This window comes from Oryctolagus cuniculus, chromosome 2 (assembly GCF_964237555.1).
Source record: "Oryctolagus cuniculus chromosome 2, mOryCun1.1, whole genome shotgun sequence".
NCBI lineage: Eukaryota > Metazoa > Chordata > Mammalia > Lagomorpha > Leporidae > Oryctolagus > Oryctolagus cuniculus.
The window spans coordinates 107,323,656-107,349,577 of record NC_091433.1 but is presented as its reverse complement, the minus strand read 5'-3'; the positions used below and the strand labels follow the sequence as shown (position 1 = coordinate 107,349,577).

At 49.8% G+C, this 25,922-nt stretch overlaps 1 protein-coding gene and 1 long non-coding RNA gene across 6 annotated transcripts in view; one reads left to right on the top strand and one right to left on the bottom strand.

Moving 5' to 3' along the window:
* RNF149 (ring finger protein 149) overlaps positions 1 to 9,495 on the bottom strand; it is a 34,301-nt gene extending 24,806 nt beyond the window's left edge. For both annotated transcript variants that reach the window (XM_008253292.4, XM_070068717.1), the window contains exon 1: positions 8,870 to 9,495. In XM_008253292.4, coding sequence (XP_008251514.3) covers positions 8,870 to 9,332 — 463 coding nt within the window. In that variant the 5' untranslated portion in view covers positions 9,333 to 9,495. The remainder of the gene's footprint in view (positions 1 to 8,869) is intronic.
* The window catches only part of LOC103346906 (uncharacterized), a 44,052-nt gene continuing 27,161 nt past the window's right edge, over positions 9,032 to 25,922 (top strand). For 3 of the 4 annotated variants that reach the window (XR_011386454.1, XR_007915442.2, XR_011386453.1), the window contains exons 1-2: positions 9,056 to 9,170; positions 11,398 to 11,477. This is a non-coding gene — a long non-coding RNA (uncharacterized lncRNA). Of the gene's footprint in view, positions 9,171 to 11,397; positions 11,478 to 25,922 lie in introns of all 4 variants that reach the window. The other variant, XR_007915441.2, reaches the window with a different exon arrangement.

The following is a 25,922-nucleotide window of genomic DNA, read 5'->3' as shown; positions in this document are numbered from 1 at the left end:
AGCACAAAATCCATGCTTAAAGTATACAATTTAGTGGTTTCTAGTACATTCACAAGATTGAGCAACCATTACCACTAATTTCATAACATTTTCATCACCCCCAAAAGAACCCCTGTGCCTACTGGCAGTCACTCCTTAACAAATGGCTTTAAAACACAGGGAAGTTATAGTAGAGATGTTGAGACTGGCAAAGATAAAAAACTTGATGCATTATCTTAGCAAGAGTAAAGCACAAATCAGTACCCTTGTCCACTGCTTGGGCAGTGAATTACTATGTTCTTGTAGGGAGGGCAATAGCTATGGACTTTAAAATGCACACAGCCTTGGACCCAGCAATTCCACATCCAGTGACGTTCTAGGAACTTAATTACATACATGTCCTTACATATGTACACCATGGGATACCTACAAAGTTACTGATAATGTTATTTCTAAGATTTTATTCTTAAAATTTAAATACCCATCGAAAATAAAATAGTCGTATGCACAGCAGGATGTATATATACACAGGTTGAAGCCGCAGCTCTGTAAGTACTGACAGTACTCATGACAGGAGAGGGGAAAAGGCAGCATGTAAAACTGTTAGGACAGCAGGCTGTCTCTGAAAAACACGGGACAACCAAAGAGCTATACGTTGCTATCAATGCAGAGTACTCCTGGAGAGCCACCCCAGAGGCTAGGGGCCAGGACAGTCTCTGGCAGAGGAGCTGAGACGCAGGAAAGGTACAGTAAAAATTGTGTACCATGCAAACATAAAGTTACTCAAAAAGTAACTTTAAAATGCATATAAAGAGGCCAGCGCCGCGGCTCACTAGGCTAATCCTCCACCTGCAGCACCGGCACTTGGGTTCTAGTCCCAGTTGGGGCGCCGGATTCTGTCCCGGTTGCTCCTCTTCCAGTGCAGCTCTCTGCTGTGGCCCGGGAAGGCAGTGCAGGATGGCCCAAGTGCTTGGGCCCTGCACCCGCATGGGAGACCAGGAGGAATCACCTGGCTCCTGGCTTTGGATCGGCGCAGCGCACCAGCCGTAGCACCCATTTGGGGGGTGAACCAACAGAAGGAAGACCTTTCTCTCTAACTCTGCCTGTCCAAAAAAAAAAAAAAAAATGCATATAAAGAATGTTCCCTGACGATACCGAAACCACATCCCAACACTATTCTACCGCCGGAAGAAACTTCATCTGCATTTGATCTACTGTGGATCTCAGCCAATGGAATACAGTTACTGAAATCCCAGAAGGCCACCCATCTAAGGTGTCTCCTGTCTAGGAGCCAATCCTGTGACCCACCTGGGTCTCAGGAGTCCCTCAGCAAGCCACAGTGTAGTCTGTTGGTCTCTGCAGCACTCACAGCCTACCATGCCATCTCGGGGGGAGCCACAGAGAGGAGGCAGGCAGCTGCTGTCTTCAAGAAAATCAACATGGAGCAGTTAAGAAAGATGTGTATAGGAACAATTATGTCAGCTATGCTGCATGTACTTATTACTTGGTACTCTCATACGAGCTAAACCTCCCTCTGGAAACTTTCAAGGATAACAAATGCAGAAAGAACAGTCTCATGAACCCCCATGCTCCTATCTCAGTTAGAAGCTTTGACAAAGACGACAAAACTGCCTCTGTGCTGATGACAGCAAGCACAACTTCTGATACTGATATGGTATTCTTTGTGTGAGAAGCTGAAGCACTTTCATACATATTTATATGTCACTTGAAGCAGAAAGAGGCCACTGGGAGGGCTGCCCAACTTCATACACCACCTGGAAAACCCAGTTCCAATGTCTGTGGACCCAGCTCAGACCCAGGTAGTGGCCAAGAGACAGGCAGACCTGGGGTTAAACCTCAGTTACATCCGCTGCCTGGGGGTCCCTCAGCTACACAGTGGGGATGAGAGTGACTATCCTGGACTGTTTTACTTAACCAGCAAATGGAGTAAGCACAGCTACAGAAGTGAGGTGATCACTCCGTCGGGGTGAAGGGAGCTCCTCCCCTGAGGACAGGAAGAGTTTACCCAGCAGGAAGGAAGGAGTTCTGGCTGGAGGACCCATCACAAGGCTTCCTGGGATGGTGATGGATTCCGCTCTGGCAGGGACAGAGAGTGGGAAAGGTCTCGGATCAGAGAGGGTCTTCAACACCTAGAACCTCAAGCTTGGGGGTGGGGAGAACTGACATAAGGGGCTCAGAAGATCGTGACGAAAACACTTCTCACCAGGGAAAGGAATCCCAGCTCACTTGAAAGGAAAGGCTAAAACCAAAACCCGTGCCGGATGAGGGCGAACAGTTTGCTGTACCACAATCCCAGCAGCTGGAGGCTTCTAGGAACCATCTTACAGGAACAAAGCTCAGGCCCAAGACGCTTTTGGTGATGTGCTTTTCCAGAACATTTCTGGGATGACTGCAGCCAGGGCAGTTCAGTGGAAGTGCTGGGGGGCCAGTGTGTACACAACCCCAAGGGTGCCAGGCACAGCCACCTGGGCTAATCCTCTCGTTATTCTGTAAAACCCTGCCTTCCCTGGCACACATGAGGCAGCACAGCATATTCCCAAACTTAACAGCTGAATTAAATTTTTTTTTACTGATTTGAAAGGCAGAGTTACAGAGAGAAAGAGGGAAAGAGCAAGAGATCTTGCATCTGCTGGTTCACACCCCAAATGGCTACAACAGCCAGGCAGAAGCAGGCAGCCAGGAGCTTCATCTCAGTCTCCCACGTGGGTGCAGAGGCCCAAGCACTTGGGCCATCCTTCATTGCTTTCCCAGGCCATAGCAGAGAGCTGATCGAAGTGGAGCAGCCAGGACTCGAACAGGTGCCCATATGGGATGCCGGCATTGTGGCACTGCAGGCAGCAGCTTAACGCATTATACCGCTATGCTGGCCCCTTAATAGCTAAATTTCTTCTCAGAGGGCACAGTAACTCAGGACTTGGAATCGGAGCGAGAAAGCCTGCAGAAACTTTCTTCTAGGCGTCAATGTTGCTGTGAGTCTTCCTGACGAAGACTCTTGCACAGCCCCTCCCGACAAGGGAACCCACACCTCTCACCACCAGACAGACACACTCCTTGAGGGCAGTTTCTGTTTTTTTGATCTCACACTTAGCACACTGTCTCTGCACACAGTTCATGATGAGAAACCTACCTGTTAAATAACAAACAATAAACATAGTATCTTTTTTGGCAAGTCAAACTACCTGTGACATGATTTCTCTGCTTCTTCTACCACCTTGTCAAAAACCAAACAAAACTTCTGACTTGGTCCATAACTTCCGAATTCTGTTTAAGTTTCTTCCCAAGGAAACTAAACAAAGCAGACTTCAACATTCTCTCGAATGAGATGGGCACTACTAAAATATTTAAAGGGCTGGGCTGGATTTCTTAAGAGAACTAATTCACCCAATAAGGAATCAGGTTCCAGCAAGAGAATCCCATAAACTTTCAGGTTTTCTTCTGTCTAATAACTGTCACACTCGCTCCACCTTCCCCTCTTCACCGGCTAATTCCTGAGCGGATCTTCACGATTCAGCACAAGCTCAGCTGCAGGCTTTCTGGCCCGACCGCCTGTGCTCACTGTGACAAGCCCCTTAGATCCGCCTCCTCTAAGACTTTCATCGGCCTCTCTCCTCACTGGGCGAGTTCCACCTGTTTTTATTTCTTAAGTTTTGTAGCCCCAGCACCAAGCAGTGCCCATAGGAGAGTTTCTACATGGATGATTCAATCAGAGGGATCTTCTAGTACTATACTGAAATGACCCAATTAGGAGACTCACAGACTTCTAAGCAAGGGGAACAGCACAGCATATCCACACTGTACTGTCTCAGAAATCTGATGCCATTTTGAAAAACGGTTGTTTTTATGGTCAGTAAACACAATTCTCTTTTTGGCAATGCAGAATTTTAAATTATGCCCTGGACAATTTGACTTGCCCAACAATATTTTAGATTTGGTGAACATACTATTCAGCAGTTGTACTGCGAACTCTTTTGCAGTTTTTCCAAACTCACTGCTTAATCTCAGAACTTCAGGCTTTTGCAATTGCTATTTCCTCCCCCCAGAACATCCTGTATTCTATTGCACACTACACACAACTTACTCATTGATTTTTTAAAAAAGATTTATTTATTTTAAAGGCAGGGTGAGAGTGAGAGAGTGAGAAAGAGAGAGAGAGAAGTATTTTCCACTCCCCTAATGGCTGCAACAGCTGAGGCTAAGCCAGGCCAAAGCCAGGAACCTGGACTTCCATCCAGGTCTCCCATATGGGTGGCAAGGGCCCAAGTACTGGGTCATTTTCAGCTGATTTCCCAGGCACATTAGCAGGGAGCTGGGTCAGGAGAGCAGCTGGGATCTGTACTGGTGCTCATGTGGGATGCTGTCGTCAAAGATAGCAGCTTAAACTTCTGTGCCACAACACCGGCCCCTTCCTTTGTCGATTTTTAAAAAAGATGTATTTATTTCCTTTAAAAGTCACAGTTAGAGGGGTCAGCGCCGTGGCTCACTTGGTTAATCCTCTGCCTGTGGCACCAGCATCCCATATGGGCGCCAGGTTCTAGTCCCGGTTGCTCCACTTCCAGTCCAGCTCTCTGCTGTGGCCCAGGAAGGCAGTGGAGGATGATGGCCCAAGTGCTTGGATGCCTGTACCCACGTCTGAGACCGGGAAGAAGTACCTGGCTCCTGGCTTCCAATCGGCATAGCTCTGGCTGTGGTGGCCATTTGGGGGGTGAACTAATGGAAGGAAGACCTTTCTGTCTCTATCACTGCCTAACTCTCTCAAATAAATTAAAAAAAAAAAAATACACCACGTGGATTTAAAAAAAAAAAAGTCACAGAGAGAGAGAGAGAGAGAGAGAGAGAGAGAGATATTCCATCCCCTGGTTCACTCCCCAGATAGCCACAATGGCCAGGGCTGAGCCAGGCCAAAGTCAGGAGCCAGGAACTTATGGATGGCAGGGGTCCAAGCAATCGGGCCATCGTCCACTGCTTTCCCAGGCATTAGCAGGGACTTTATTATTCACTCATAAAAATCAGATTTCTTATACATCTTTGTAGACTTCCCTCCCCCATCCCAACGCTGGCTTTTTCCCCAAATACAGCTCTGAACTTTCTAAGTCCCTGGCACAGACTAACTTTCAAAGGAATCAAAGTGACAACTGAGAGGCCATGTGAGATTTCAGCTAGAGGACCATCCTCTTTACTAACCAACAATATCCTCGGCAAGGCCAACACTCACTGTAACAATCTGACTGTGAGCCACTTCCACCTAACTTCCACAGCACTTGCATCAGATGCCCTTTCTTTACGCTTCTGTGGGAGGGTAAACACTCACCCCGAAGGCCTTTCTTTGACTTATTTCAAGTGGGTTATTCAAGAAACAGCAGGCTCTTGCAGATACAGGAATGGCTCTAAAAAGCTGTCCTTTTGCAAAAAGAAACTGACAACTATCTACATTAGTAAAGTAGCAACAGATGTGGCCACAGCAATATCAGATATCCCTTTTTCTGCCTGGAATGAGAAGGAAGGAGTTGAGGGTCTGACCATGGCTGGGCGATGGCCTCGACAGGTACAGCTTCCTGGGAGACTCCTCGGCATAACAACACAACCCGTGCTTGCCATGCCCTGTGCCCAGCCACCATCTCTCCCAGAGGCCCAAGTCACTGTGTCCGGGAAGTTCTGTTTATCCCTCCTACTAAACCATAAGCTCCTCAAGGGCAAGCAGGTGTTAACAGCCTTCTGGATGCTGGCTATCAGCAGCTCAAGTAAACAGAGTTAACTTTGGGCATCAGCTTAACACTGCTCACACGTGTTCAGTAGTGTTTTCTTTAAATATATATTTAAGTTAATTTTTTATAGCCACAATAATACAGATTCAAAACAAACAAACTGTACTAGGTTCCAGTATAGACATGCAATGGGTTTTAGAAAAACCTAGAGAAATTCTCAGAGTGACTTGGAAAGAGATCACCAGCATTCACTTTGCAGGCAGACCACCTGTACCTATTTCACAGGAAAGTGTCATACAGCGGGGCCGGCGCTGTAGCGGGTGAAGCCACTGCCTGCAGTGCCAGCATCCCATATGGGGGCTGGTTCAAGTCCTGGCTGCTCTACTTCTGACCTAGATCTCTGCTGTGGCCTGGGAAAGCAGTGGAAGATGGCCCAAGTCCTTGGGTCCCTGCACCCACGTGGGAGACCTGGAAGAAGCTCCTGGCTCCTGGGTTCCTGGCTGCTGATTGGCACAGCTCTGGCCATTGCAGCCAATTGGGGAGTGAACCAGAATGGAAGGCCTCTCTCTCAATCTTAAAAAAAAAAAAAAAAAAAAAAAGTCACACAGGACACAGGAACACCAGGATGCTAAACAGTGGATTTTCCTGCCACCAGCCAGAGGAGGAACAGGAAGCCTAAGTCTAAGCTACCTTCCAGGCTCTCCACAGTCAATTCAAACTCAAGGATGTTAAAGCCGGCTCCTCTTGTAACTTCTTAATTCCATTTTCAGAAAAGCCATGATATGGGAGCCTAGCAGTTAAGATGCCTGCATACCACTTGGGGGTATCTGGGTTCAATTCCCAGCTCTGGCTCCTGACTCTAGCTCCCTGCTAATGAAGACCCTGGGAGGTAGTGATGATGGCTCAAATAACTGCGTCCCTGTCACCCACCTAGACTGAGATCCCAGCTGCTTCCACCCTCCCACCCCTGCATCCTGGGCATCTGGGAACTGAACCAGAGGACAGGAACCTGCTCTGTGTGCCCCAGCCCCCCACCCCGCCACAGTCATGGGTACAGTTGTATCCATGTGTCTAACTGGGCCAAGTTCTGTGAGGGTCACTCTACAGTCCCCACTAAAGTACAGGTCTCATAGTTCTATTTGGACACTACTTCCAGTGTCTCTTCACCGGGCCACCAAACTAATCTCTCCTTAAGGTCAGCGGTTCCAAATGCTGGTTGATTTTTCAACACCCCCCCCACCCCCCAACGTCCACAACATTTGGCAGTATCTGGAGACATGGGTTTTCACAGCTGAGGGGGTGACGCTGGACTGTAGTAAGTGGGGGATGGGAATGAGGCGAAACATCCTACAATGGACGGGTCAGCGCCTATCATAACAAAGAATTACCTGACCACAGCTTGCCCTGTTATCCCGGGACCAGTCATTTACATTCTTTTAGTCTGTCTCCTCGGTTGGAGTTAGAGCATCAACCTTAAAGGGCAAGACTAAGACAGACACTATGCAGAGCAGGGTCTACACAGGGCACTTTCACACACTTTTTAAAAAACGTTTTCACTTTCTCTCTCAACCAGAATTATCCACATGCTAAAAAGTCCAGAATGGATGTGGGTAATGGAAACAGGAGCTCTGGACAAGATTATTTCAAATGAACATTACGTTTTCTTGGGGTAGGTGTTTGGCACAGCGGTTAACACCAGGTTGATGAGCCCGCTGCTTGTAAGAAAAGCTCACATCTTGAATACATCCAGAAGTGCTTACAAGGGCCCCATCTCGGGAAAGCACGGCACACTGACCCGGAACTACTACCGCACTTGGGGACACTGCTGACAAGATGTTCGGAATGCTCTGTAACATCTGACAGGACTTCCCGTGAGCACCTCCTGCAAACATGACAGGGAGGTAACTGCGCCGACGGGAGATCCAGCCCAATGCCACCATCTGGACATCCGTGCTCAATCCCACCGCCCTCCTTCCGGTCGGGATAGGGGAGGCTGCCCCTGTGTCGGGGGCTGATCTTGCCCTCTCACCTTCTCAAAGCCCGACTCCTCCATCCAGATCTCTCCTACCCAGCTCCAGATCCCCCTCCCCACCTCCTACCGCACACTGCCTTGCCTCTGGTTTCTGCCCGTTTCCCCCACCAAGTGCAGTCAACCCTCCTGGGTCAACTGTCCTCCAACAGGGCCCACTTCCTCACCTTCCAGCTGGCTACCAGAAGCCGATGCCACTTTTCTGTCCTCATTCTGCCCCTGGGCTCTGAACTTGCATCCAAGAAGCCCAAACAACAACAAACACCAGTGCGTACTGGGAAAAAGGATGTGACTAGGTAGCAGCAGATACTTAAAAAAAAAGAAACAGAAATACTAACAGGAAGCTCGTAATGAGTCAGCCATGACTCCTGCCTAAGGACAAGGCGTCACAGCAGTTCAACCCCTGATGCTGGGTCCTTGCTTCTCTCACCTTGAACTCGGGTTCAAAGATGATCGGCCACAAAATTAAGACTCTGAAGCTACCCCGCCTGAACATGGAACAGCGCGTAGAGGAGGAACGGCCGACTACCAAACAGCGCGTTCTCTTCTTCAACCAACATCACCAACTTGGAAGTTACCAAGGACTCAGACGGCAGCCGGAGCCGGTATGACAACCCGATGGTGAACAAGTGAGAAAACAGACGGGGCCTAAGCCCAGCGCTTGTGACTCAAAGAGTTCACACCCAGGTTGTCAGACTCAAAAAAAAGAAATTTAGAATATTCAGACACACTTCACGGAAGTGCAGAACCCAGGGGGTCACCAAGCAGGCTCGCTGTCACGTGCGCTGGCGGGGCGTGTGGGAAGCGGTGACTAGACAGGGCAGGGCTGGGAATCCACCGTGTCAGCATCGCAATCCTGCTCCGGCCGATTTTAAGTCCTTTAATCCTCCCCGCTGCCTCCTCCAGACCGCACCTGCCCCCACCCGCGACGACCCAAGGCCGAGACCGTGCGTCCCTCCCGACGGCACCACGCGGGCCAAGCAGAGCGGGCTCCTCCCCGGGACCAGCGCGCGACACCCGCAGGCCTCCAGAGTCGCGCCCGGGGCCGCTGGGAGGCCTGCGGGTCAGAACCAGCCCCCGAGGATGAGAAGGCCGCCGGCCCCCGCCCGCCCGCCCGCGCGCGCGCGTCCCGGCTCACCCGCGTGGGACATGGGCGCCGTGAGGTTCCCGTAGAGCTCCTTGTTGTACACCACCACGGCCGAGGCGTTCCTCCGCGCCGCCACCAGCACCTTGTCCTTGAAGGTGCAGCCCCCGCGCGCCACCAGCGCGACCCAGGGCGCGGCCCCCCGGTCGCCCGGCGCGGGCGCGAAGCGCGTGTCGGGCGCGCAGCCCTCGAGGTCCCCACCCGGCGCGCGCGGGACGCCCACCAGGCCCTGCGCGCCCTCCTTGGGCGAGCTGTCGCCGAAGCGGCCGCTCTCCGACACGCTCCACACCGTCAGGTTCGTCTGCGGGTCCACGTACTCGGTGCGCACCACGGCTGAGTACCACTCGAGCTCCCGGCTCCTGGCGCCGGGCGAGCACAGGGCCAGGGCCAGCAGCGCCAGCGCGCCGCGGGCCCCGACGCCGGCCTCCAACGGCCGCCGCCGCCGCCACCCAGCCATGGCCGCAACGCGAGGCTGCGGAGGAGGGGGTCAAGGCCTAGAGGCAAGCGACCCCCCCCCACCGCCCCGGAGCGGGCGCGCGCCTCAGAGGCCGCTGACGAGCGACGCTAAACCGACGCCCGCCCGCCCGACTCTCCCGGGAAGACTGAGTGAGGCCGCGCGGGGGGCGGGGCCGCGGCGCACGCGCACCTGGAGACGCGGAGGGGGCGGGGCCACAGAGGGGGCGGGGCTGGCTTTGATCCCTCCTCGCCCGGCCCAGCCGCAGTCTGCGCAGGCGCGTGGCTCTGGGCGTGGCCGAGTTCGCTCACGTGAGCGGCGGGGCTGGGCCTGGACCCCCGGAGGACCCCCATTGGAGGTCACGGCTTGCGCCAGGCCGGAACTCCCTGGCCGGGGGGACGAGCTTAGGCCGCAGGTTGTTGAGCGCCGCGGACGCGTAGGCAAAGTAACCGCTGGGGAAGTGGGGGAGCGTCCTCGCGGCCAGGCGTAGGCGTGCGGTTCGGTCTAGTCGCTCAGCGGGTGATTGCACAGAGTTGTTTGCAGGGAGGTTCGGAGTTGAGCCTCTGAAGGGTCAGACGTTCAGCCCGTGACTTGTGCTGACAATAGATAAGAGAGGGCGCACACACGCTGGACTACCTGCGGGAGGCACGCGAGCGTGAACCCGTAGGAGGGGCGAGATGGCGGTGGTCGGGCTCCTGGGGCCGGGGCCTGGGGCCTCAAGGGAAGGGAGGCTGCGCAGGCTGTGTGAGGTCGGGAGTTGCCCGACGAGCAGGGGTTGTCCTGCTACGCAAACGGATCTCCCAGACTGCAGCCACCTGTCTGGGCACCCCGGGTGGGGCGAGTGTCAGACCCAAAGATACCTTTGTCTCCATCTGCTGTTTACTAATGCAGCTGTAAATTCTTCTACAAAAGAACAGCTTTGCGGAGCCATTTCGGAGACTTCAGAGCCCTGTGGTTTCTCTGCATAACCAAAGAAGTGTTTTTGGGGGTGCAAGGCACTGGGCAAAGACGTTGCTTTTTCTAAACCAGTTAAAAATACATTTAAAAAGTATTTTTGATTTAGAAAAATGCAAAGACGCCTTATATATTAAGGTGCCTTTTGTTGCCGGTCTTGTGATACTCAGAGTCCTGTGGCTTCTCTCAAGGGTTAGACCCACAACAGCACATATTTTGGGGGGTGTTTTCTGTAAACTTGGAATTTTGAAATAAGTGCATCAAGCTACTGTGTAAATGAGCACTTAAGTTGCACATCAATCATTCAGTAAAAGGAAAGGAGAGGACGTATTTGCTGTTTTGAAATAAATCCCAGGTCACAAAGAGCCCACACAAAACTGCAGTGGGTACCAAGCTAACTTGTTAGGAAGCCGTGAAAGGATTCTAAACATTAGTTTTCTACATGAATGATATGTTTCACTGTAAGAACTCGGAGTGCACCCCTCCCTACCCTGGAGAAAGAGACAACACCTTATCAGACCAGAGATGTGAATTCCAGGCTGTGGAACCCCTAATAAAACCAGGGTTAACTTGCATGCCTTGCAAGTTAACCTCAATCTCTGACACCAGGGTGGCATAAGAAAGCAAGTGTTTATTTTTGCAGAGCACAAAGCAAGGAGATAGCTATGGCCCGGTTGCTGGATTCTGCAAGGGATTAAGGATGGTGAATCTTAGAGGGTCATGGCTGAGCAACGTGTGATCAGCTCATTTGCAGGTCTCTGGTTGGTCCGCAGCGTTCTTGGTCTTCCTCTGATTGGTCGGCAACAGTTACCGCTGTCCTTTTCCAAAAGTGTGATGGCTGGGTTGCAGTCTGTCTGGGGTCCATGAGTACGTGGCTATTACTTGGTTTGTTCTGGGTCTGGGATTCCTGCGAATTGTCTCAAAATGTAGCATAGCATTCAGATGCTAACTAGAGAGGTCATTTAAAAGGCCCAGAATGTCCCAGGCTCAAAGCCTTCCCTTTGTCCCAGACCTAGAATAATGGATAGTACACAAATAATCAGGCTCTGCCAAAAGGTTAATGGAAGGTTGACTCAGGGTGATGTGGGCTTGAGTGTATTAATTTTTTTTCCAGGTTCTTGCCTCACACAAAGACCAGCATTCTGAATGCAGACACATATAAAGTGCAAAGTGATAACAAAATCTATTCAAAAGGTGAGAAAGTGAACACACATACACACTTGAACGTGGGTTGCCCACGCAGAGAAATACCCATTATGAGAAATACCCATTACGAATGGGCTGGAGGGAGGGAGGCGAGAGCATGAGAACTCCCCCACATTGGCCTCTTTTAGGAGGTAAGGGGTGGTCCTCTACAAGCATGAGGCCGCCTGTGATTTTTATGTTACTACCACAAGTTCCACCTGGAGCTTAATGTCCATATTTTCATGGGGGTCCCCCTCAGGTGCTGGATGAAGCAGCTGCATTCTGGGAAAGGGGGCACTTTGATTGACAAGTCAGAGGATAGAATTACATGTGGGGACTTGCAGCAACCAACCCACAGAGACCTAAACTAGCCACCTACCTATCCATCCCACATCAAGGGCAGAAAATGGGCAACCTGGACCTGGGAGACTCAAGGCTCACGACTTTTAAGGAATCTTAGGAGATGTTCCACAGTGGTCAGATTTTATGTATCCCATGACAGCAAATGGTCCCTTATCTTTACAGAGTGAACATGCGTTGGCCTGGCCCCAAATAGCAAGCTTTAGCTAAGTGGGGACAAATTTCTCACAGGTTGGAAATTACTGTTTTTAGAACATGATTGCATGCTGACGCTTTCAGAGACAGGTTTGCTGAAACAGGCTGCTGGTTCATTTTAAGAAGGTCGTTTCTTGGAATAGATACAAAAAGGAATGTATAAGAACAGAGTGTTAGGGGAGGTTGTTCCAAATGGCTGAGGCGGAACAGACCCTACCTGCACATTACCCAAGTCACATTGATCTGATTGGCAAGATGAACAGCTCTGTGAGTAACACTCCTCAGACAGATCTCAGCAGGTATTTCTCTTGAGTGCTTTGCAAGCTTTCCAGGGGGCAGTTTTATCTTGGGGAGGGAAAATATAATGGTTCGGGCATCTGGAGAACAGGTCCTAGGACCCCTGCCCCCAAACCTAAATGTCGCCCCCTTGATGGGGTCTGCCCTGTGTTTCTCTGTTCCATTACTGCATGAACGAGGTAGGTGCACCGTCTGTTGCACCCAGGCAGGATCTGCATTGCCTCTTTGGAGGAGAAAAAGGCTTTCTTACTGGCCGCTAGAGGTAGGAGAGTATGAGTCAAAACTATGTCCCTGACTGGAAAAGCTCTGTGGTTAGGCAGGAGAAAGCTGATGTACAGAAACACCTGGTAAGACAAGTTCTGAACGAAGGGACTTGGAATCAGACTGGCCTGCTAAGATGGTTTTGTGTCTTCAATGGCCCTTTTGCTTCTGGAAGGGTCCTGGTGTGTGACAATTCCCATGATGCCCTAGTTTCTCCAGTTCCACTGGCTGTTTCCTTCTGCACGTGCCCAGATTGTGTGACATGCCATCCTCTGCTCTGGGTTCCCACTGCATGTGTGCAACCACGTCCAAAAAAGCAGGAACTTGGGGCCAGCGGGTAAAGCTGCTTGTGCAGTATCTCACCTAGGGGCCAGTTTGAGTCCCAGCTGCTCCACTTCCAATCCAGCTCCCTGTTATTGGCCTGGGAAAAGCAGTGGAAGATAGCCAAAGCATTTGGGCCCCTGCCTTCCACGTGGGGGACCCGCGTGAAGCTCCTGGCTCCTGGTTTTGGCTTGACCCAGCCCTGGCCATTGGGGGCCATCTGGAGAGTGAACCAGCAGAGGGAAGCTCGCTTGCTCTCTCTCTGTCTCTCTGTAACTCTGACTTGCAAAACAAACAAATCTTAAAAAAAAAAAAAAAAAAAAAAAAGGCAGGGACTTAAAATAATGAGCTGACCCATTGTTAAAGCGTGAGACCAGGGAGCTTTCAGGATAGGAATGGGGAGAGGTTTCTGAGTTTGGGGCAGCAGGGGAAACTTGGTAAAGGGGAAATCTGATGCCAGTTCCTTCCTTGAACACCGCCTTGATCCATTCCTTAACAACAGGTTCCAGCCACAACAGTCAGGCCACTAGGTCTTTAACAGGCTTCCCCACCAAGCTGGTCTGCCTCAGTCTCAACTAGATCGAGACTGACCAGCTGAGCCGCCGCACATGGGTCAAAAAGACGACTGTGACCTACAAACAACCCAGAACCAGAATCACGTCCCTCATGGAACCAGCAGTGGGAGAATGAGTGGAAACGATAGAGCCAGACAGCTGTGGGACATGGAGGTGGCTGACATGACCACATCGGCTGATCATACTAATCCATACCCATATACGGGTTCTGCCACGGCCCAGCCAATCAGAAATTGCTCCATCCCTGACTTCTATTTCCCCAGACTGCAAATCAGAGAGATTTGAGTTTTCCCTCTAGCTCCACACTGACCAACATGCACAGCAAAACCTTTTCTTCCCAAGAGAAGACGATACCGGTTGACTTTGTGCACGTCGGGCAGTGAACCTCCTGTGCTCAGCACCACCTCATTTTGTGCTTCTGCAGAACAGATACCTGTAGTTCCGAGAACAGGTTTCACGCTATGCCTTGCAAGTCTGTTTCCTTCTTCCTGGAATGACCTCCCACTCCCTGGCTCTTGTCCTGGCCAACGCCAGCTTAGTCTTCAGGTTTCAACTCAAAAGCTGTTTCTTCCATGAATCCTGCCCTGGTTAACTATGGACAAACCTAGATGCTTCTCTGTTGCCTGAGTATGTTACGCTTACACATTGAAGCTGTACCAGCAACGGGGCTTTCCAGCTAGAGTGACCTCATCACGCTGCAAGCCTGATGAGGGCCGTGACTACGTGCTGGCTCTTGTTGTGAATCTACCAGCATCATGTGTGTACTCAGTCTCTGTTAAATGAGCAAAACCACTCTTATCTCCTGTTCCCAGAGTTAGCAGTTTATGATTGGTTATAGACTTGATGCCCAGAAAAACCCAGTAGCTAAGAGGCAGAGTCCTCATGGCTTATTATTATTATTTTTTAATGAAAGGTTTATTTATTTATTTGAAAGGCAGGAGACAGAAAGAAAGAAACTGAGGAGCCATCTTCCATCCACTGGTTCACTCCCCAAACGCCTGCAACAGCAGGGACAAGGCAAGGCCAAAGCCACGATCTGGGAACTTCATCCTGGGCTCTCTCGTACGTGGCAGGAACACAAGTACTTGGGCTATCATTTGCTGCCTCCCAGGTGCATTAGCAGGAAGCTGGCCTGGAAGCAAGGAGCAGCTGGGACTGAGGCCAAACATTCCAGTATGGGACATGGATGTCCCATAAAGCAGCCCACCCTTTTTGGCTTCTGAGCCCTGAGGGGCCACCCCAGCTTCTTAGTATTGATTTCGTCATTCCTAGTTCTGTGCTTCAGCTGGTTTTCCTGATCCAAAGCTGCCACCACAGGCTCAAACCCTCAGAGCTTTCTCCCCTTTTACTGCTTCCAAGGGCTATGCAGCTCTTCAGCTACCCATCCCTACTGGGGCAGAAGAGCTAACAGGTCTTGCCCACTTGTCTTCTCTTTGCAGAGTGTGGGGAGCAACTCGGACTAGACTAAGTTACTGGAATTAAGACTTATTCTATGCATCTGCTCTCCCACAATATGGCGCTGGGAGAGGAGGAAACAGCTTCTACGCAGCTGCCTCTTGCCAACTTGAGTGATGACCTCCAGGAGCTGATCCTGCTCCTGATTGGAGGAGAGCAGCGTACTCGGCGTGTGGGTAGCAGAGTTGGGATTGGTGGAAGAGGACTATAAAGGAGGAGAGAGACAACATGCACCAGGAACATCTATCTGAAGGAACACCTGTGCAGCCCCCGAGAGAGCCGGCTGGCGGTGTGCCGCTCCCCCGCGGAAGTGGGGAATGTGGCCAGGGGGAACCGCCCTTCCACGGAGGTGGAAGGGTCGGTAGCCAACCCGGGAAGAACCAGCAGCAAACCCGGGGAGGGCCGAGCAGACGAAAGAACAGCGCAGGGTCCTGTGTCGTTCCTCCACGAAGACGGGGAGTGACACAGAGGAAAGGGTTGAAGAAGGAAGGTGCCATTTAAAAAAAATTTTTTTTAAATGAGGCTGGTGTTGTTGCAGAACAGCTAAAGCCGCTGCCTGCGATGCCAGCATCCCATATGGGCGTCAGTTCATGTCTGGCTGCTTCACTTCCAATCCTGCTCCCTGCTAATAGCGTAGGAAAAGCAGTGGAAGATGGCCCACGTGTTTGGACCCCTGCCCCCATGTGGGAGTCCCAGAAGAAGCTCCTGGATTCAGCCTGTCCCAGCCCCAGCTGTTGCAGTCATCTGGGAAGTGAATCAGTGGGTGGAAGATCTGTCTCCTCCCTTGTTTCAGGTGTAGCCCAGCCACTTCCCCTCTCTCCCATTAGAAATTTTTTTTAATTAAGTCTTTTTTTTTTCAAAGATGTATTTATTTGAAGGCAGAGTTACAGAGAGGCAGAGAGAGAGAGAGAGAGAGAGAGAGAGAGAGAGAGAGAGAGAGAGGTCTCCCATCCAATGGTTCACTCCCCAAATGGCTGTAATGGCCAGAGCTGAGCCGATCTGAAACAGGAGCCAGGAGCTTCTTCTGGGTCTCCCACTTGGGTGCAGGGGCCCAAGTACTTTTCCACTGCTTTCCCAGATACATTATCAGGGAGCTGGATCGAAAGTGGAGAAGCTGGGATGTGAACTTGAGCCCATATAGGATGCCAGCACTGTAGGTGTGGCTTTACCTGCTATGCCACAGCTCTGGCCCAGAAAAAAATTTTTTTAATTCATTGGAGAAACAGAGGCAAACAACTTCCATCCACTGGTTCACTCCCCAAATTCCCTTGACAGCTAGAGCAGGGCTGGGTCAAGGCTGGAGCCAGGAGCCAGGAATTCAATCCAGGTCTCCCATGTGGGTAGCAGAAACACGATTACCTGCGCCATCAGTGCTGCTTCCTGAGGTCTGCATTAGCAGGAAGCTGGAGGCAGGAGCTGGAGGCAGGTATCAAACCCTGGCGCTCTGATAAAAGACACCAGTTGTCGCTCCCCGTCTTCGTGGAGGAACGACACAGGACCCTGCGCAGTTCTTTCGTCTGCTCGGCCCTCCCCGGGTTTGCTGCTGGTTCTTCCCGGGTTGGCTACCGACCCTTCCACCTCCGTGGAAGGGCGGTTCCCCCTGCCACTTTCCCCACTTCCGCGGGGGAGCGGCACACCGCCGGCCGGCTCTCTCGGGGGCTGCACAGGTGTTCCTTCAGATGGATGTTCCCGGTGCATGTTGTCTCTCTCCTCCTTTATAGTCCTCTTCCACCAATCCCAACTCTGCTACCCACACTCCGAGTACACTGCTCCCCTCCAATCAGGCGCAGGTCCTGCTGTTTATTGGTTGAACTGGAGGCAGCTGTGTAGAAGCTGTTTCCTCCTCTCCTAGCGCCATATTGTGGGAGAGCAGATGCATAGAATAAGTCTTAATTCGAGTAACAGTCTAGTCTGAGTTGCCCCCCACAGATCCCCCTTTCTTTTTATTTTTGGCGTTGATACGCGCCTGTCTTTGGTGCCCCGCGGCACACACTCTGCTCTGCTTGCTGGAGTTGCCCACAGGTGCTTACAAGCCCTACCAATCAGGCAAACCAAATCCGGGTCCTCTCTTCGCCATGTTGTGAGGAGGTTTTTAGGCGCTGATGCGTGCCTGTGTTTGGTGCCCTGCAGCGCATGCTCTGCTCTGCTAGAACTGCCTGCAGGTGCTTACAAGCCCTATCAATCAGGCAAACCAAATCCAAGCCTTCTCATTGCCGTATTGTGGGGAGACTTATTGGTGTTGATAACGTGCCTGTCTTCGGTGACCTGCAGCCGCCCACAGGTGCTTATCGTCTTACTAATCAGGCAGACCGAATCCAAGCTCTCTCATTGCCATGTTGTGGGGAGGCCTTATTTTTCTCTATTTCTCTATCTCTGGGCATTCCTATTTCTCCCATTTTACTTCTATCTGCCAGCATTCCTATTTCTCTCATTTTACTTCTAAACTTCTGTTTCTCTTATCCCCGCGGCTTCCCGGCGCCCGCCCTGAGGCAGCTTCTCGGCGCCTCGCCCCGTGGCGGCTTCCCGGCTTCGCGCGCTCCGCGGTCTCCGCGCCCTTTGCGCCCGCACCACGGCCTTCGCGCCAGCCCCGCACTTCCTATCTATTCGTGCCCCGCGCGCTCTCTGTGCACGGCAGCTTCCGCGAATCACACAGCCTAGCTCACGTTTCCGCCACCGGTATTCAGTCTAAGTTCCCCGGGCTAACCTGGTGAATTCAACCTAGCTTATGTCTGCGCCTTTCGGTTTGGCTTCCCGTCTTTTGCTCCCCGGGCTAATCTGACGGATTCCAACCTGGCCCACGTCTCCGCCTCTGGTTCTAGCTTTTCGCCTTTTGTTCCCCGGGCTGACTTGACGAATCCCAAGCTAGCTTACGTCTCCGCCTCAGCCTGCCCCCGCGGCTTCATCCTCCCTAACATTTTTCTCTACCCGGTATGTTTCCTAACTTTTCTTCCAACAACATTTCCCTCTCATTTCTCCTGGCTTCTCCCCACAGTCCGTATCCGAGTCTAAGTTTCTTCTAGGTTTCACTTTCGCTTTCGACCTTAGAGATTTCTCCCAGCTTCCCCCCATAGTCCGTATCCAAGTCTATGCCTAGGCTTTCAATAGCTTCTTCCGGCACCTTTTCCGTCCAGCTTTTCCCTAGGCTCTTCTAGTCTCTCTCTCTGGTATTTTCCCACTTTTTCCCGTTTCTTCCCTCCTAAGTTTCTTATCCGAGTCACGGCACCATTATGTCACTCCCCCTCTTCGCGGAGGAACGACACAGGACCCTGCGCAGTTCTTTTGTCTGCTCGGCCCTCCCCGGGTTTGCTGCTGGTTCTTCCCGGGTTGGCTACCGACCCTTCCACCTCCGTGGAAGGGCGGTTCCCCCTGCCACTTTCCCCACTTCCGCGGGGGAGCGGCACACCGCCGGCCGGCTCTCTCGGGGGCTGCACAGGTGTTTCTTCAGATAGATGTTCCCAGTGCATGTTGTCTCTCTCCTCCTTTATAGTCCTCTTCCACCAATCCCAACTCTGCTACCCACACTCCGAGTACGCTGCTCTCCTCCAATCAGGCGCAGGTCCTGCTGTTTATTGGTTGAACTGGAGGCAGCTGTGTAGAAGCTGTTTCCTCCTCTCCTAGCGCCATATTGTGGGAGAGCAGATGCATAGAATAAGTCTTAATTTGAGTAACAGTCTAGTCCGAGTTGCTCCCCACAACCAGTGTCTTAAGTGCTAGGCCAAGAGCCTGCCTACCCCATTGGGTTATTTTGAAGCACATCCCGAACATCAAATAATTTTATTTATAAACAATTTTATATGTACCATTAAAAGATTAGGACTCTATAAAAGCAACTGTTGGATCAGCACAATGATTCCATTGCCTGGTGCATCCTGTAAGCCAAGCTCAGAGACACGAGCCTCTTGCATAAAGGGAGTTTAATGTTTGCATGGCCGAGCAACAGACGTAAGGGCTCTCGTTCCAAATTACTTCCTCCTCTGGTTCAGGAAACAGGTTACAGAGATAAAGAAGCAGAAGCTGGGAAAATCCGGGGAGGGGGTCTGGGCATTAGTAATTTTGTTCTAGCTATGTATGTGTAGAGACTGAGGTTGTCTAACTCATGATCCCCACAGCATGTGTATGTCAACATATCCTTCCACCAGCAGACTTGGTGACATTTATTCTGTTCGTGAGTCATGAACTGCTTCTTCTTCCTCTTTTTTTTTAAGGTTTATTTGTTTATTTGAAAGGCAGAGCTACAGAGAGGCAGAGAGAGAGAGAGAGAGAGAGGTCTTCCATCTGCTGGTTCACTCCCTAGATGGCCACAACAGCCAGAGCTTCACCAATCCGAAGCCAGGAGCTTCTTCCAGGGCTCCCACGTGGGTGCAGGGGCCCAAGGACTTGGGCCATCTTCCACTGCTTTCCCAGGCCATAGCAGAGAGCTGGATCAGAAGTGGAGCAGCCAGGACTTGAACCAGCACCTATATGGGATGCTGGCACCACAGGTGGCGGCTTTACTCACTACACCCCAGCCTCTCTTTATTTTTATTTACTTATGTATTTATTTTTTGACAGGCACAATGGACAGTGAGAGAGACAGAGAGAAAGGTCTTCCTTTTGCCGTTGGTTCACCCTCCAGTGGCTGCCGCGGCCAGAGTGCTGCGGCTGGCACACCGCGCTGATCCGAAGGCAGGAGCCAGGTGCTTCTCCTGGTCTCCCATGGGTTGCAGGGCCCAAGCACTTGGGCCATCCTCCACTGCACTCTCGGGCCACAGCAGAGAGCTGGCCTGGAAGAGGGGCAACCGTGACAGACTCCGGCGCCCCGACCGGGACTAGAACCCGGTGTGCCGGTGCTGCAAGGCGGAGGATTAGCCTAGTGAGCCGCGGCGCCAGCCCCAACCTCTCTTTAAAGAAGCAGTTCATCAGGGCTGGTGCTGTGGTGTAGCAGGTAAAGCCACCACCTGCAATGCTGGCATCCCATGTGGGTGCCGGTTCGAGACCTGGCTGCTCCTTTTCTGATCCAGCTCTGTGCTAGGGCCTTGGCAAGCAGTGGAGGATAGCCCAAGTCCTCAGGCCCCTATGCCCACATGGGAGACCTGGAAGAAGCTCCAGGCTCCTGGCTTCCGAAAGTCCTGACTCTGGCTGTTGTAGCCAACTGGGGAATGAACCAGCGAATGGAAGACCTCTCTCTGCCTCTGCCTCTCTGTAACTCTGCTTTCCAAACAAATAAATAAAATCTTAAAAAAGAGTTTAAAGGAGTGAGAGGTTTTGTTTGGAAAAAAAAAAAAACCAATTTGCAGACCAACCATAAAGAGGCTGAGGGAATCCACAGGGAAAAACTGGGCCTTTTTGATTGAACTCTATTACAGAACCACAATATTATCACATGAATACATCATAGTTGGGAAGTAGCATGACATGTCCAGGCGGTGCATGACATCTCCCCTGAGTTCTCCTGAATGTATTGCACATTTGTTGGTTCGCCCAGATCCAGATTTACACATTCTGTTCGGTTGAAATGTCTCTCATGTTCCCTTTATTTACGTGCTTTTTTTCCTTTCCTACTTTTTTTGGAGAAAGTGAGACGATGAGTCATGTATATTTTCCCACATTGTGTATATGACTGATTGCATCCCGGTGGTGTCATTTCACAAGTTCTTCTGTCCCCTGTATTTCCTGCCCCCTGGTACTTAGCTCCAGCTGTCTGAGCTGATCTGGTCTGATTAGGGGCAAGGATATTTCATCAGAGGCGCTAAGTACACATTTTTGCAATGTTAGTGTTCATTGATATCATGTTAACTCATCTATTTTTTCATTAAGTGTTTGCAAAATGGTGACATTCTAATTCTGCAGTTTCTTCTTTCTCTATTGGTTGGAATTTTTAAAAAAAATATTTTATTTATTTATTCAAAAGGCAGAGTTACAGAGAGAGAGGGAGAGACAGAGAGAAAGAGATCTTCTATCCCCTGGTTCACTCCCCAAATGGCCAAAATGACCAGAGCTGGGACTGAGCCTGGAGCCTGGAGCTTCTTCTGTGTTTCCTACATGGGTGGCAGGGACCCAAGCACCCAGGTCATCTTCTGCTGTTTTCCCAGACTCATAAAGGGGAGCTGGATTGGGAAATGGAGTAGCTGGGACTTGAATGGTTGCCCATATGGAATGCCGGCATTGCAGGCAGTGGCTTTACCCACTATGCCACAACACTAGCCCCTAGCTGGAAAACTACATTCCAGAATTTTTTTCAATGTCTACACATATACTTTAATTTTTTTTAATCTAGGAAAGCAGTTGATCCCGTTATAAGCACTCACAGTCATGGAGAACATAGGCCTATTGGGTAACAGATCACCCAAAATCAAGATGCTATCAAGCAAGAGGTTGAGAACTAACTGCTAAGAAATATAAGCACCTGGATTAATTTAAGGATTAATTTAATTTTAAAAACAAATGCAGGGCAGGCGTTGCGTTATAGCAGGTAAAGTCCTTCTGCGGTGCCCGCATCCCATGTGGGTGCTGATTGAGTCACAGCTGTTCCACTTCTGATCCAGCTTCCTGCTAGTGTGCCTGGGAAAGCAGAGGAAGATGTCCCGAGTGCTTGGGCCCCTGCACCCACGTCGGGACCTGGAGGAAGCTCCAGGCTCCTGGCTTCGGATCCACCTAGCTGCAGCTCCAGTTGTTGCAACCATTTCAGGAGTGAACCAGCAGATGGAAGATCTTTCTCTCTGTCTCCCTCTCTCTCTGTGAATCTGCCTTTCAAATAACTAAATCTTTAGAAAACAAAAAGAAATGCAAGCTTTCAATTCACTCTTCTGAACTTGAAGGTCTACCTGCTGTGTAGCTGTCAGAAAAGCATACATCTTCATAATTCGGTGGTCTCAAGTTAAAAAGTTGGTTTTTTTTTTCCCCACAGAAAAGAAAGGAATAATATGAAAACTGCCAACACACACACACACACACACACACACACACTAACTTTAGACCTGGGTTTGTTATGAGAAAATCCCTTCAGGAAGTTCAGATATAAATCTGGGGCTCTGCTGAGTCCAGTTCCTCGGATACCACTTAGGAAACACACACTGTTTGGGCTGATAGCATTGCTGGTGCTTATCACAGCAAGACAAAGTCAGTGCATGATAAAACCAGTGTTACATCACTCTCAGGGCTGAGAAGGGAAGAAGGGGAGTATACGATCATGAACAGGGCAGAAGCATCCACTCCAGAGCAGGGAGTCATCAGCAAATCGTCAACCAGTCATTCGGCTCATGACCTTCAAGGCTTCATCCTTGTCCACTGTGCCCAGCGGGGAGCTTGGTGACCCCAGGGTCTAGCATTGCAGTGGCAGGGTGGGGAGGCTCCATCCATACATTTTTAAATAACAGAATACAGTGAATATTGTTCATTTGCTTTTTGAAAACTCAGCAAACTCTCGGGAACATTTTTCTATACCACGAATTCACTTACTGCATGATCATTAAAAAGGCCACTTTTTTTTTTTTTTTTTTTTTTTTTTTTTTAAGATTTATTTGAAAGAGTTACAGAGAGGCAGAGGCAGAGAGAAAGAAGTCCCAAACAGCTGGAGCTGAGCCGATCTGAAGCCAGGAGCCAGGAGCTTCTTCTAGGTCTCCCACGTGGGTGCAGGGGCCCAAGCACATGGGCCATCCTCTGCTGCTTTCCCAGGCCAGAGCAGAGAGCTGGATCAGAAGAGGAGCAGCTGGGACTAGAACCAGTGCCCATATGGGATGCTGGTGCTTCAGGCCAGGGCTTTAACCCACTGTGCCACAGCACGGGCCCCCGGCCACATGGGATTTTATCACTTGAAATCAGCACTGTTTCTTAATCAATTCCTTCTTGGATATATTTTTTAAAATATTTTTCCATGTTATAAATGAAATTTCAATATCTACTTCGCTTATAAGTAATAATAAATACATAAAAATTAATTTATGGTTTATAAAATAATTTTAATTATCTTTAAGTGCTTAGATTTTCTTTATCATTTAAATGTTTTTATTTATTTGAGAGGCAGGAAGATAGAGAAAGAACTCTCATCTGCAGCTTTACTCCCCAAATGTCTGCAAGGGCTAGGATGGGACAAGGATGGGGCCAGGCTGGGACTGAAGCCAGGAGCTGGAATTCAATTCAAATCTTGCACATGTTTGGGTGGCACGAACCGGATCGCTTGAGCCTTCACCATAGTCTCCCGGGGTCTGCATCCTTAATAGGAAGCCGGAGTCAGGGCAGAGCCAGAAGTCGAAACCAGGCACGCCAAGCTGGTACACAGGTGACTTAACTGGCATATTAACTGGTAGGCCAAATTCCCACTCCTAAAATAACTATTTAGAATCTTTACTATTTAGCAATGAAATTTTTCACAGTTAATATCCCCCTAGTATGTCAGTTCCTAAAAGTAAAAGTACTGAACCTCTGGGTAGGTAGGCAGTTTTTCAGATCAGAGATGGAGCAGCTGGAACTCGAACCAGCACCCCTATGGTGCCGCAGCTTAACCTGCTTAGCCACAATGTTGGCCCCCAACCCTGGCCTTTTAAAAAGCTGTAAAGTATCTTATGTTATCATTCCATGATTTATTTAACCATTCCCCAGCTGATGGACATTTGAATCATTACCAATCTTTTGGCATTACAAAAAACTTAGCAATAAATAAATTTGCTCATATACCTCTTTATAAATTTATATAAATTTATCTGTAAGATCGATTTCTAGATGTGGAATTGGTAGGCAAAAAAGCTAGTGCATTTACAATTTGGCAGAGATACTGCGAAAATGCTGGCCCACAGAGGTTTTGCCGAATTACCGTCTACCAGCAGAATGTTAGGATACCCTGCAGTGCAGCGTGTCTACCAACTTCTGACCTTTGCCAGTCTGGTGGGTAAACAACGGAATCAGAATGGTTTTAGCTTGTGAAGCATCCTTTCGTTGCTTTAAATTCATGCTCACCCCGGCCCCTTTATATTTTGCTGTTGATCATTACTGGGAATCAAATGAGGAATTTTAACAAATAAGAAACACAACAGTAATCAGATTATTTGGGTACTGATCCTTGATAATTATTAAATTAGTGGCTCTCAACTTTGTTGTGCCTATGAATCTTCTGGGGTGCTTTTATGAAACACCAAGGAAGAGGCAGGCATTTGGACTAGTATATGGCCTGCATCTCATATCTGAGTGCCTGGGACCGAGTCCTGGCTCCACTGCCGATTGGAGTTTCCTGCCAGTGCATACCCTGGGAGATAGCCAGGGATGGCTCAAGCAGTTGAGTCCCTGAAACCCATGTTGGAGACCGGAACTGGATTCCTGGCACCTGGCTTCTGCCTGGCCCAGCTATGACTTTTGGGGGCATTTGGGGAATGAATTGACAGATGGGAGAATTCTTTCTCTTTTTGTGTGTCTCTGTGCCTCTCAAATAGATAAAATAAAAAATATTAAATTACTAAAGAAAACTCCAATAATCTCTTACCCTTGATTGATATGTTCCAAGACCCCAGCAGATGCCTGAAATCACAGATGACACTGAACTATATATATACTAGGTTTTTTTCCTCTACATGCATACATGATACCGATTAATTTGTAAGTTAGGCAAGGTAAGAGATTAGCATCAATAGCCAATAATAAGTTAGAAAAATCATGACCATGTACTACAATAAAAATTATGTGAATGTGGATGCTGTTTATTTCTCTAATATTTTCAGACTGTGGCTGACTGTGGGTAACTGAAATTGCAGAAAACAAAACTGTATAAGGGGAGATGACCATGTTGTATATGATCATGTGATGACATGACCCGATAAATTGCTACACACATAGCATTAAACATTTGGCAAGACCACACATAACATTAAACATTTGGCAAGACCATAATATGCACAGCACAAAGAGGGAAGCTGACTGGAGACTGAAATTTCGTTAGTGCTAGCTCACCAGCATTCACCAACGTTTATCCAATGATAAATATACATGGCAACACAAGATTCTAGTAATAGGGAAATTGTGGGGAATGTGGAGGTGGGGGACAGGAGGATACGGAAGCTGTACCCTCCATTCAATTTTTTCTGCAAGCCTAACTGCCCCAAGGAATAAAAATCACTAATTAAAAAACAAAAACCAAGAACGAAGGTCCACTTTCCCCCAAGAATCTCAAAAGCGCTCAGGCACCTACACATGTGTAGCTGGTTTAAGCCACTGCCTTCGGAAGTGGTGAAGGCAGGGCAGGCTTTGCCGGAGCCTCTACACAGACCAGTTTGGTCAGATTCTCTGGAGGTGGGACCCAGGCTTCGTGGCAGTTTTCAAAAGCTCCTCCTGATGACTCTGACATGCAGTCAGATCTAATATGGAAGTGGATGTAAGATAATGATTTATTGTTGCCATTCAACCCTGGTCTGGGCCTCCCGAAGACCCTTGAAGGGGGCATCCAAGAATTTCTTTCTGGCAAGCAAATCGGATCAAGGCAAGCCAGTGAGGTTAGCCACGTAGTCTGTTCCAGTGGCTCTCAATGGGCAGCCCTTGGACCAGCATCTCAGCATCACCTGTAGGTTGGTCAGAAATGCAAATTCTTGGGCCCTGTCCTAGACCTGCTGAATCAGACACTGGGTCGGGGTGAGGAGGGGGGACCCAGCAGTTTGTGCTTTGACAAATCCCCTCCAGATCACTGCGCTGCACACTCACATTTGGGAACCATGGCTGTAACCTGAGATGATTCCTCCTAGTGCCTGGACGTTGACCTTGCCCCTTGAGAAAATGAACCGTAGCGTGATGCTCATAAATGGCTGTTATGGTTTGGAAAATATTTTGCGTGTTCCCCGCACCAAAGCCCCATGTGTTAAGGGCTTGATCCCCTGAGTCTTATGTTGACTGATTAATGATGGAACTTAATTGACTTACGGTGGCTGAAGGTGGGGTCTTGGAAGTGATTAGACTGAATTTGGTTGTCAGAGTGGAGTCCCGATGCTTGAACCACTGCGGTGAGACAGAGAGAGACACGTGGATGTGAATCCAG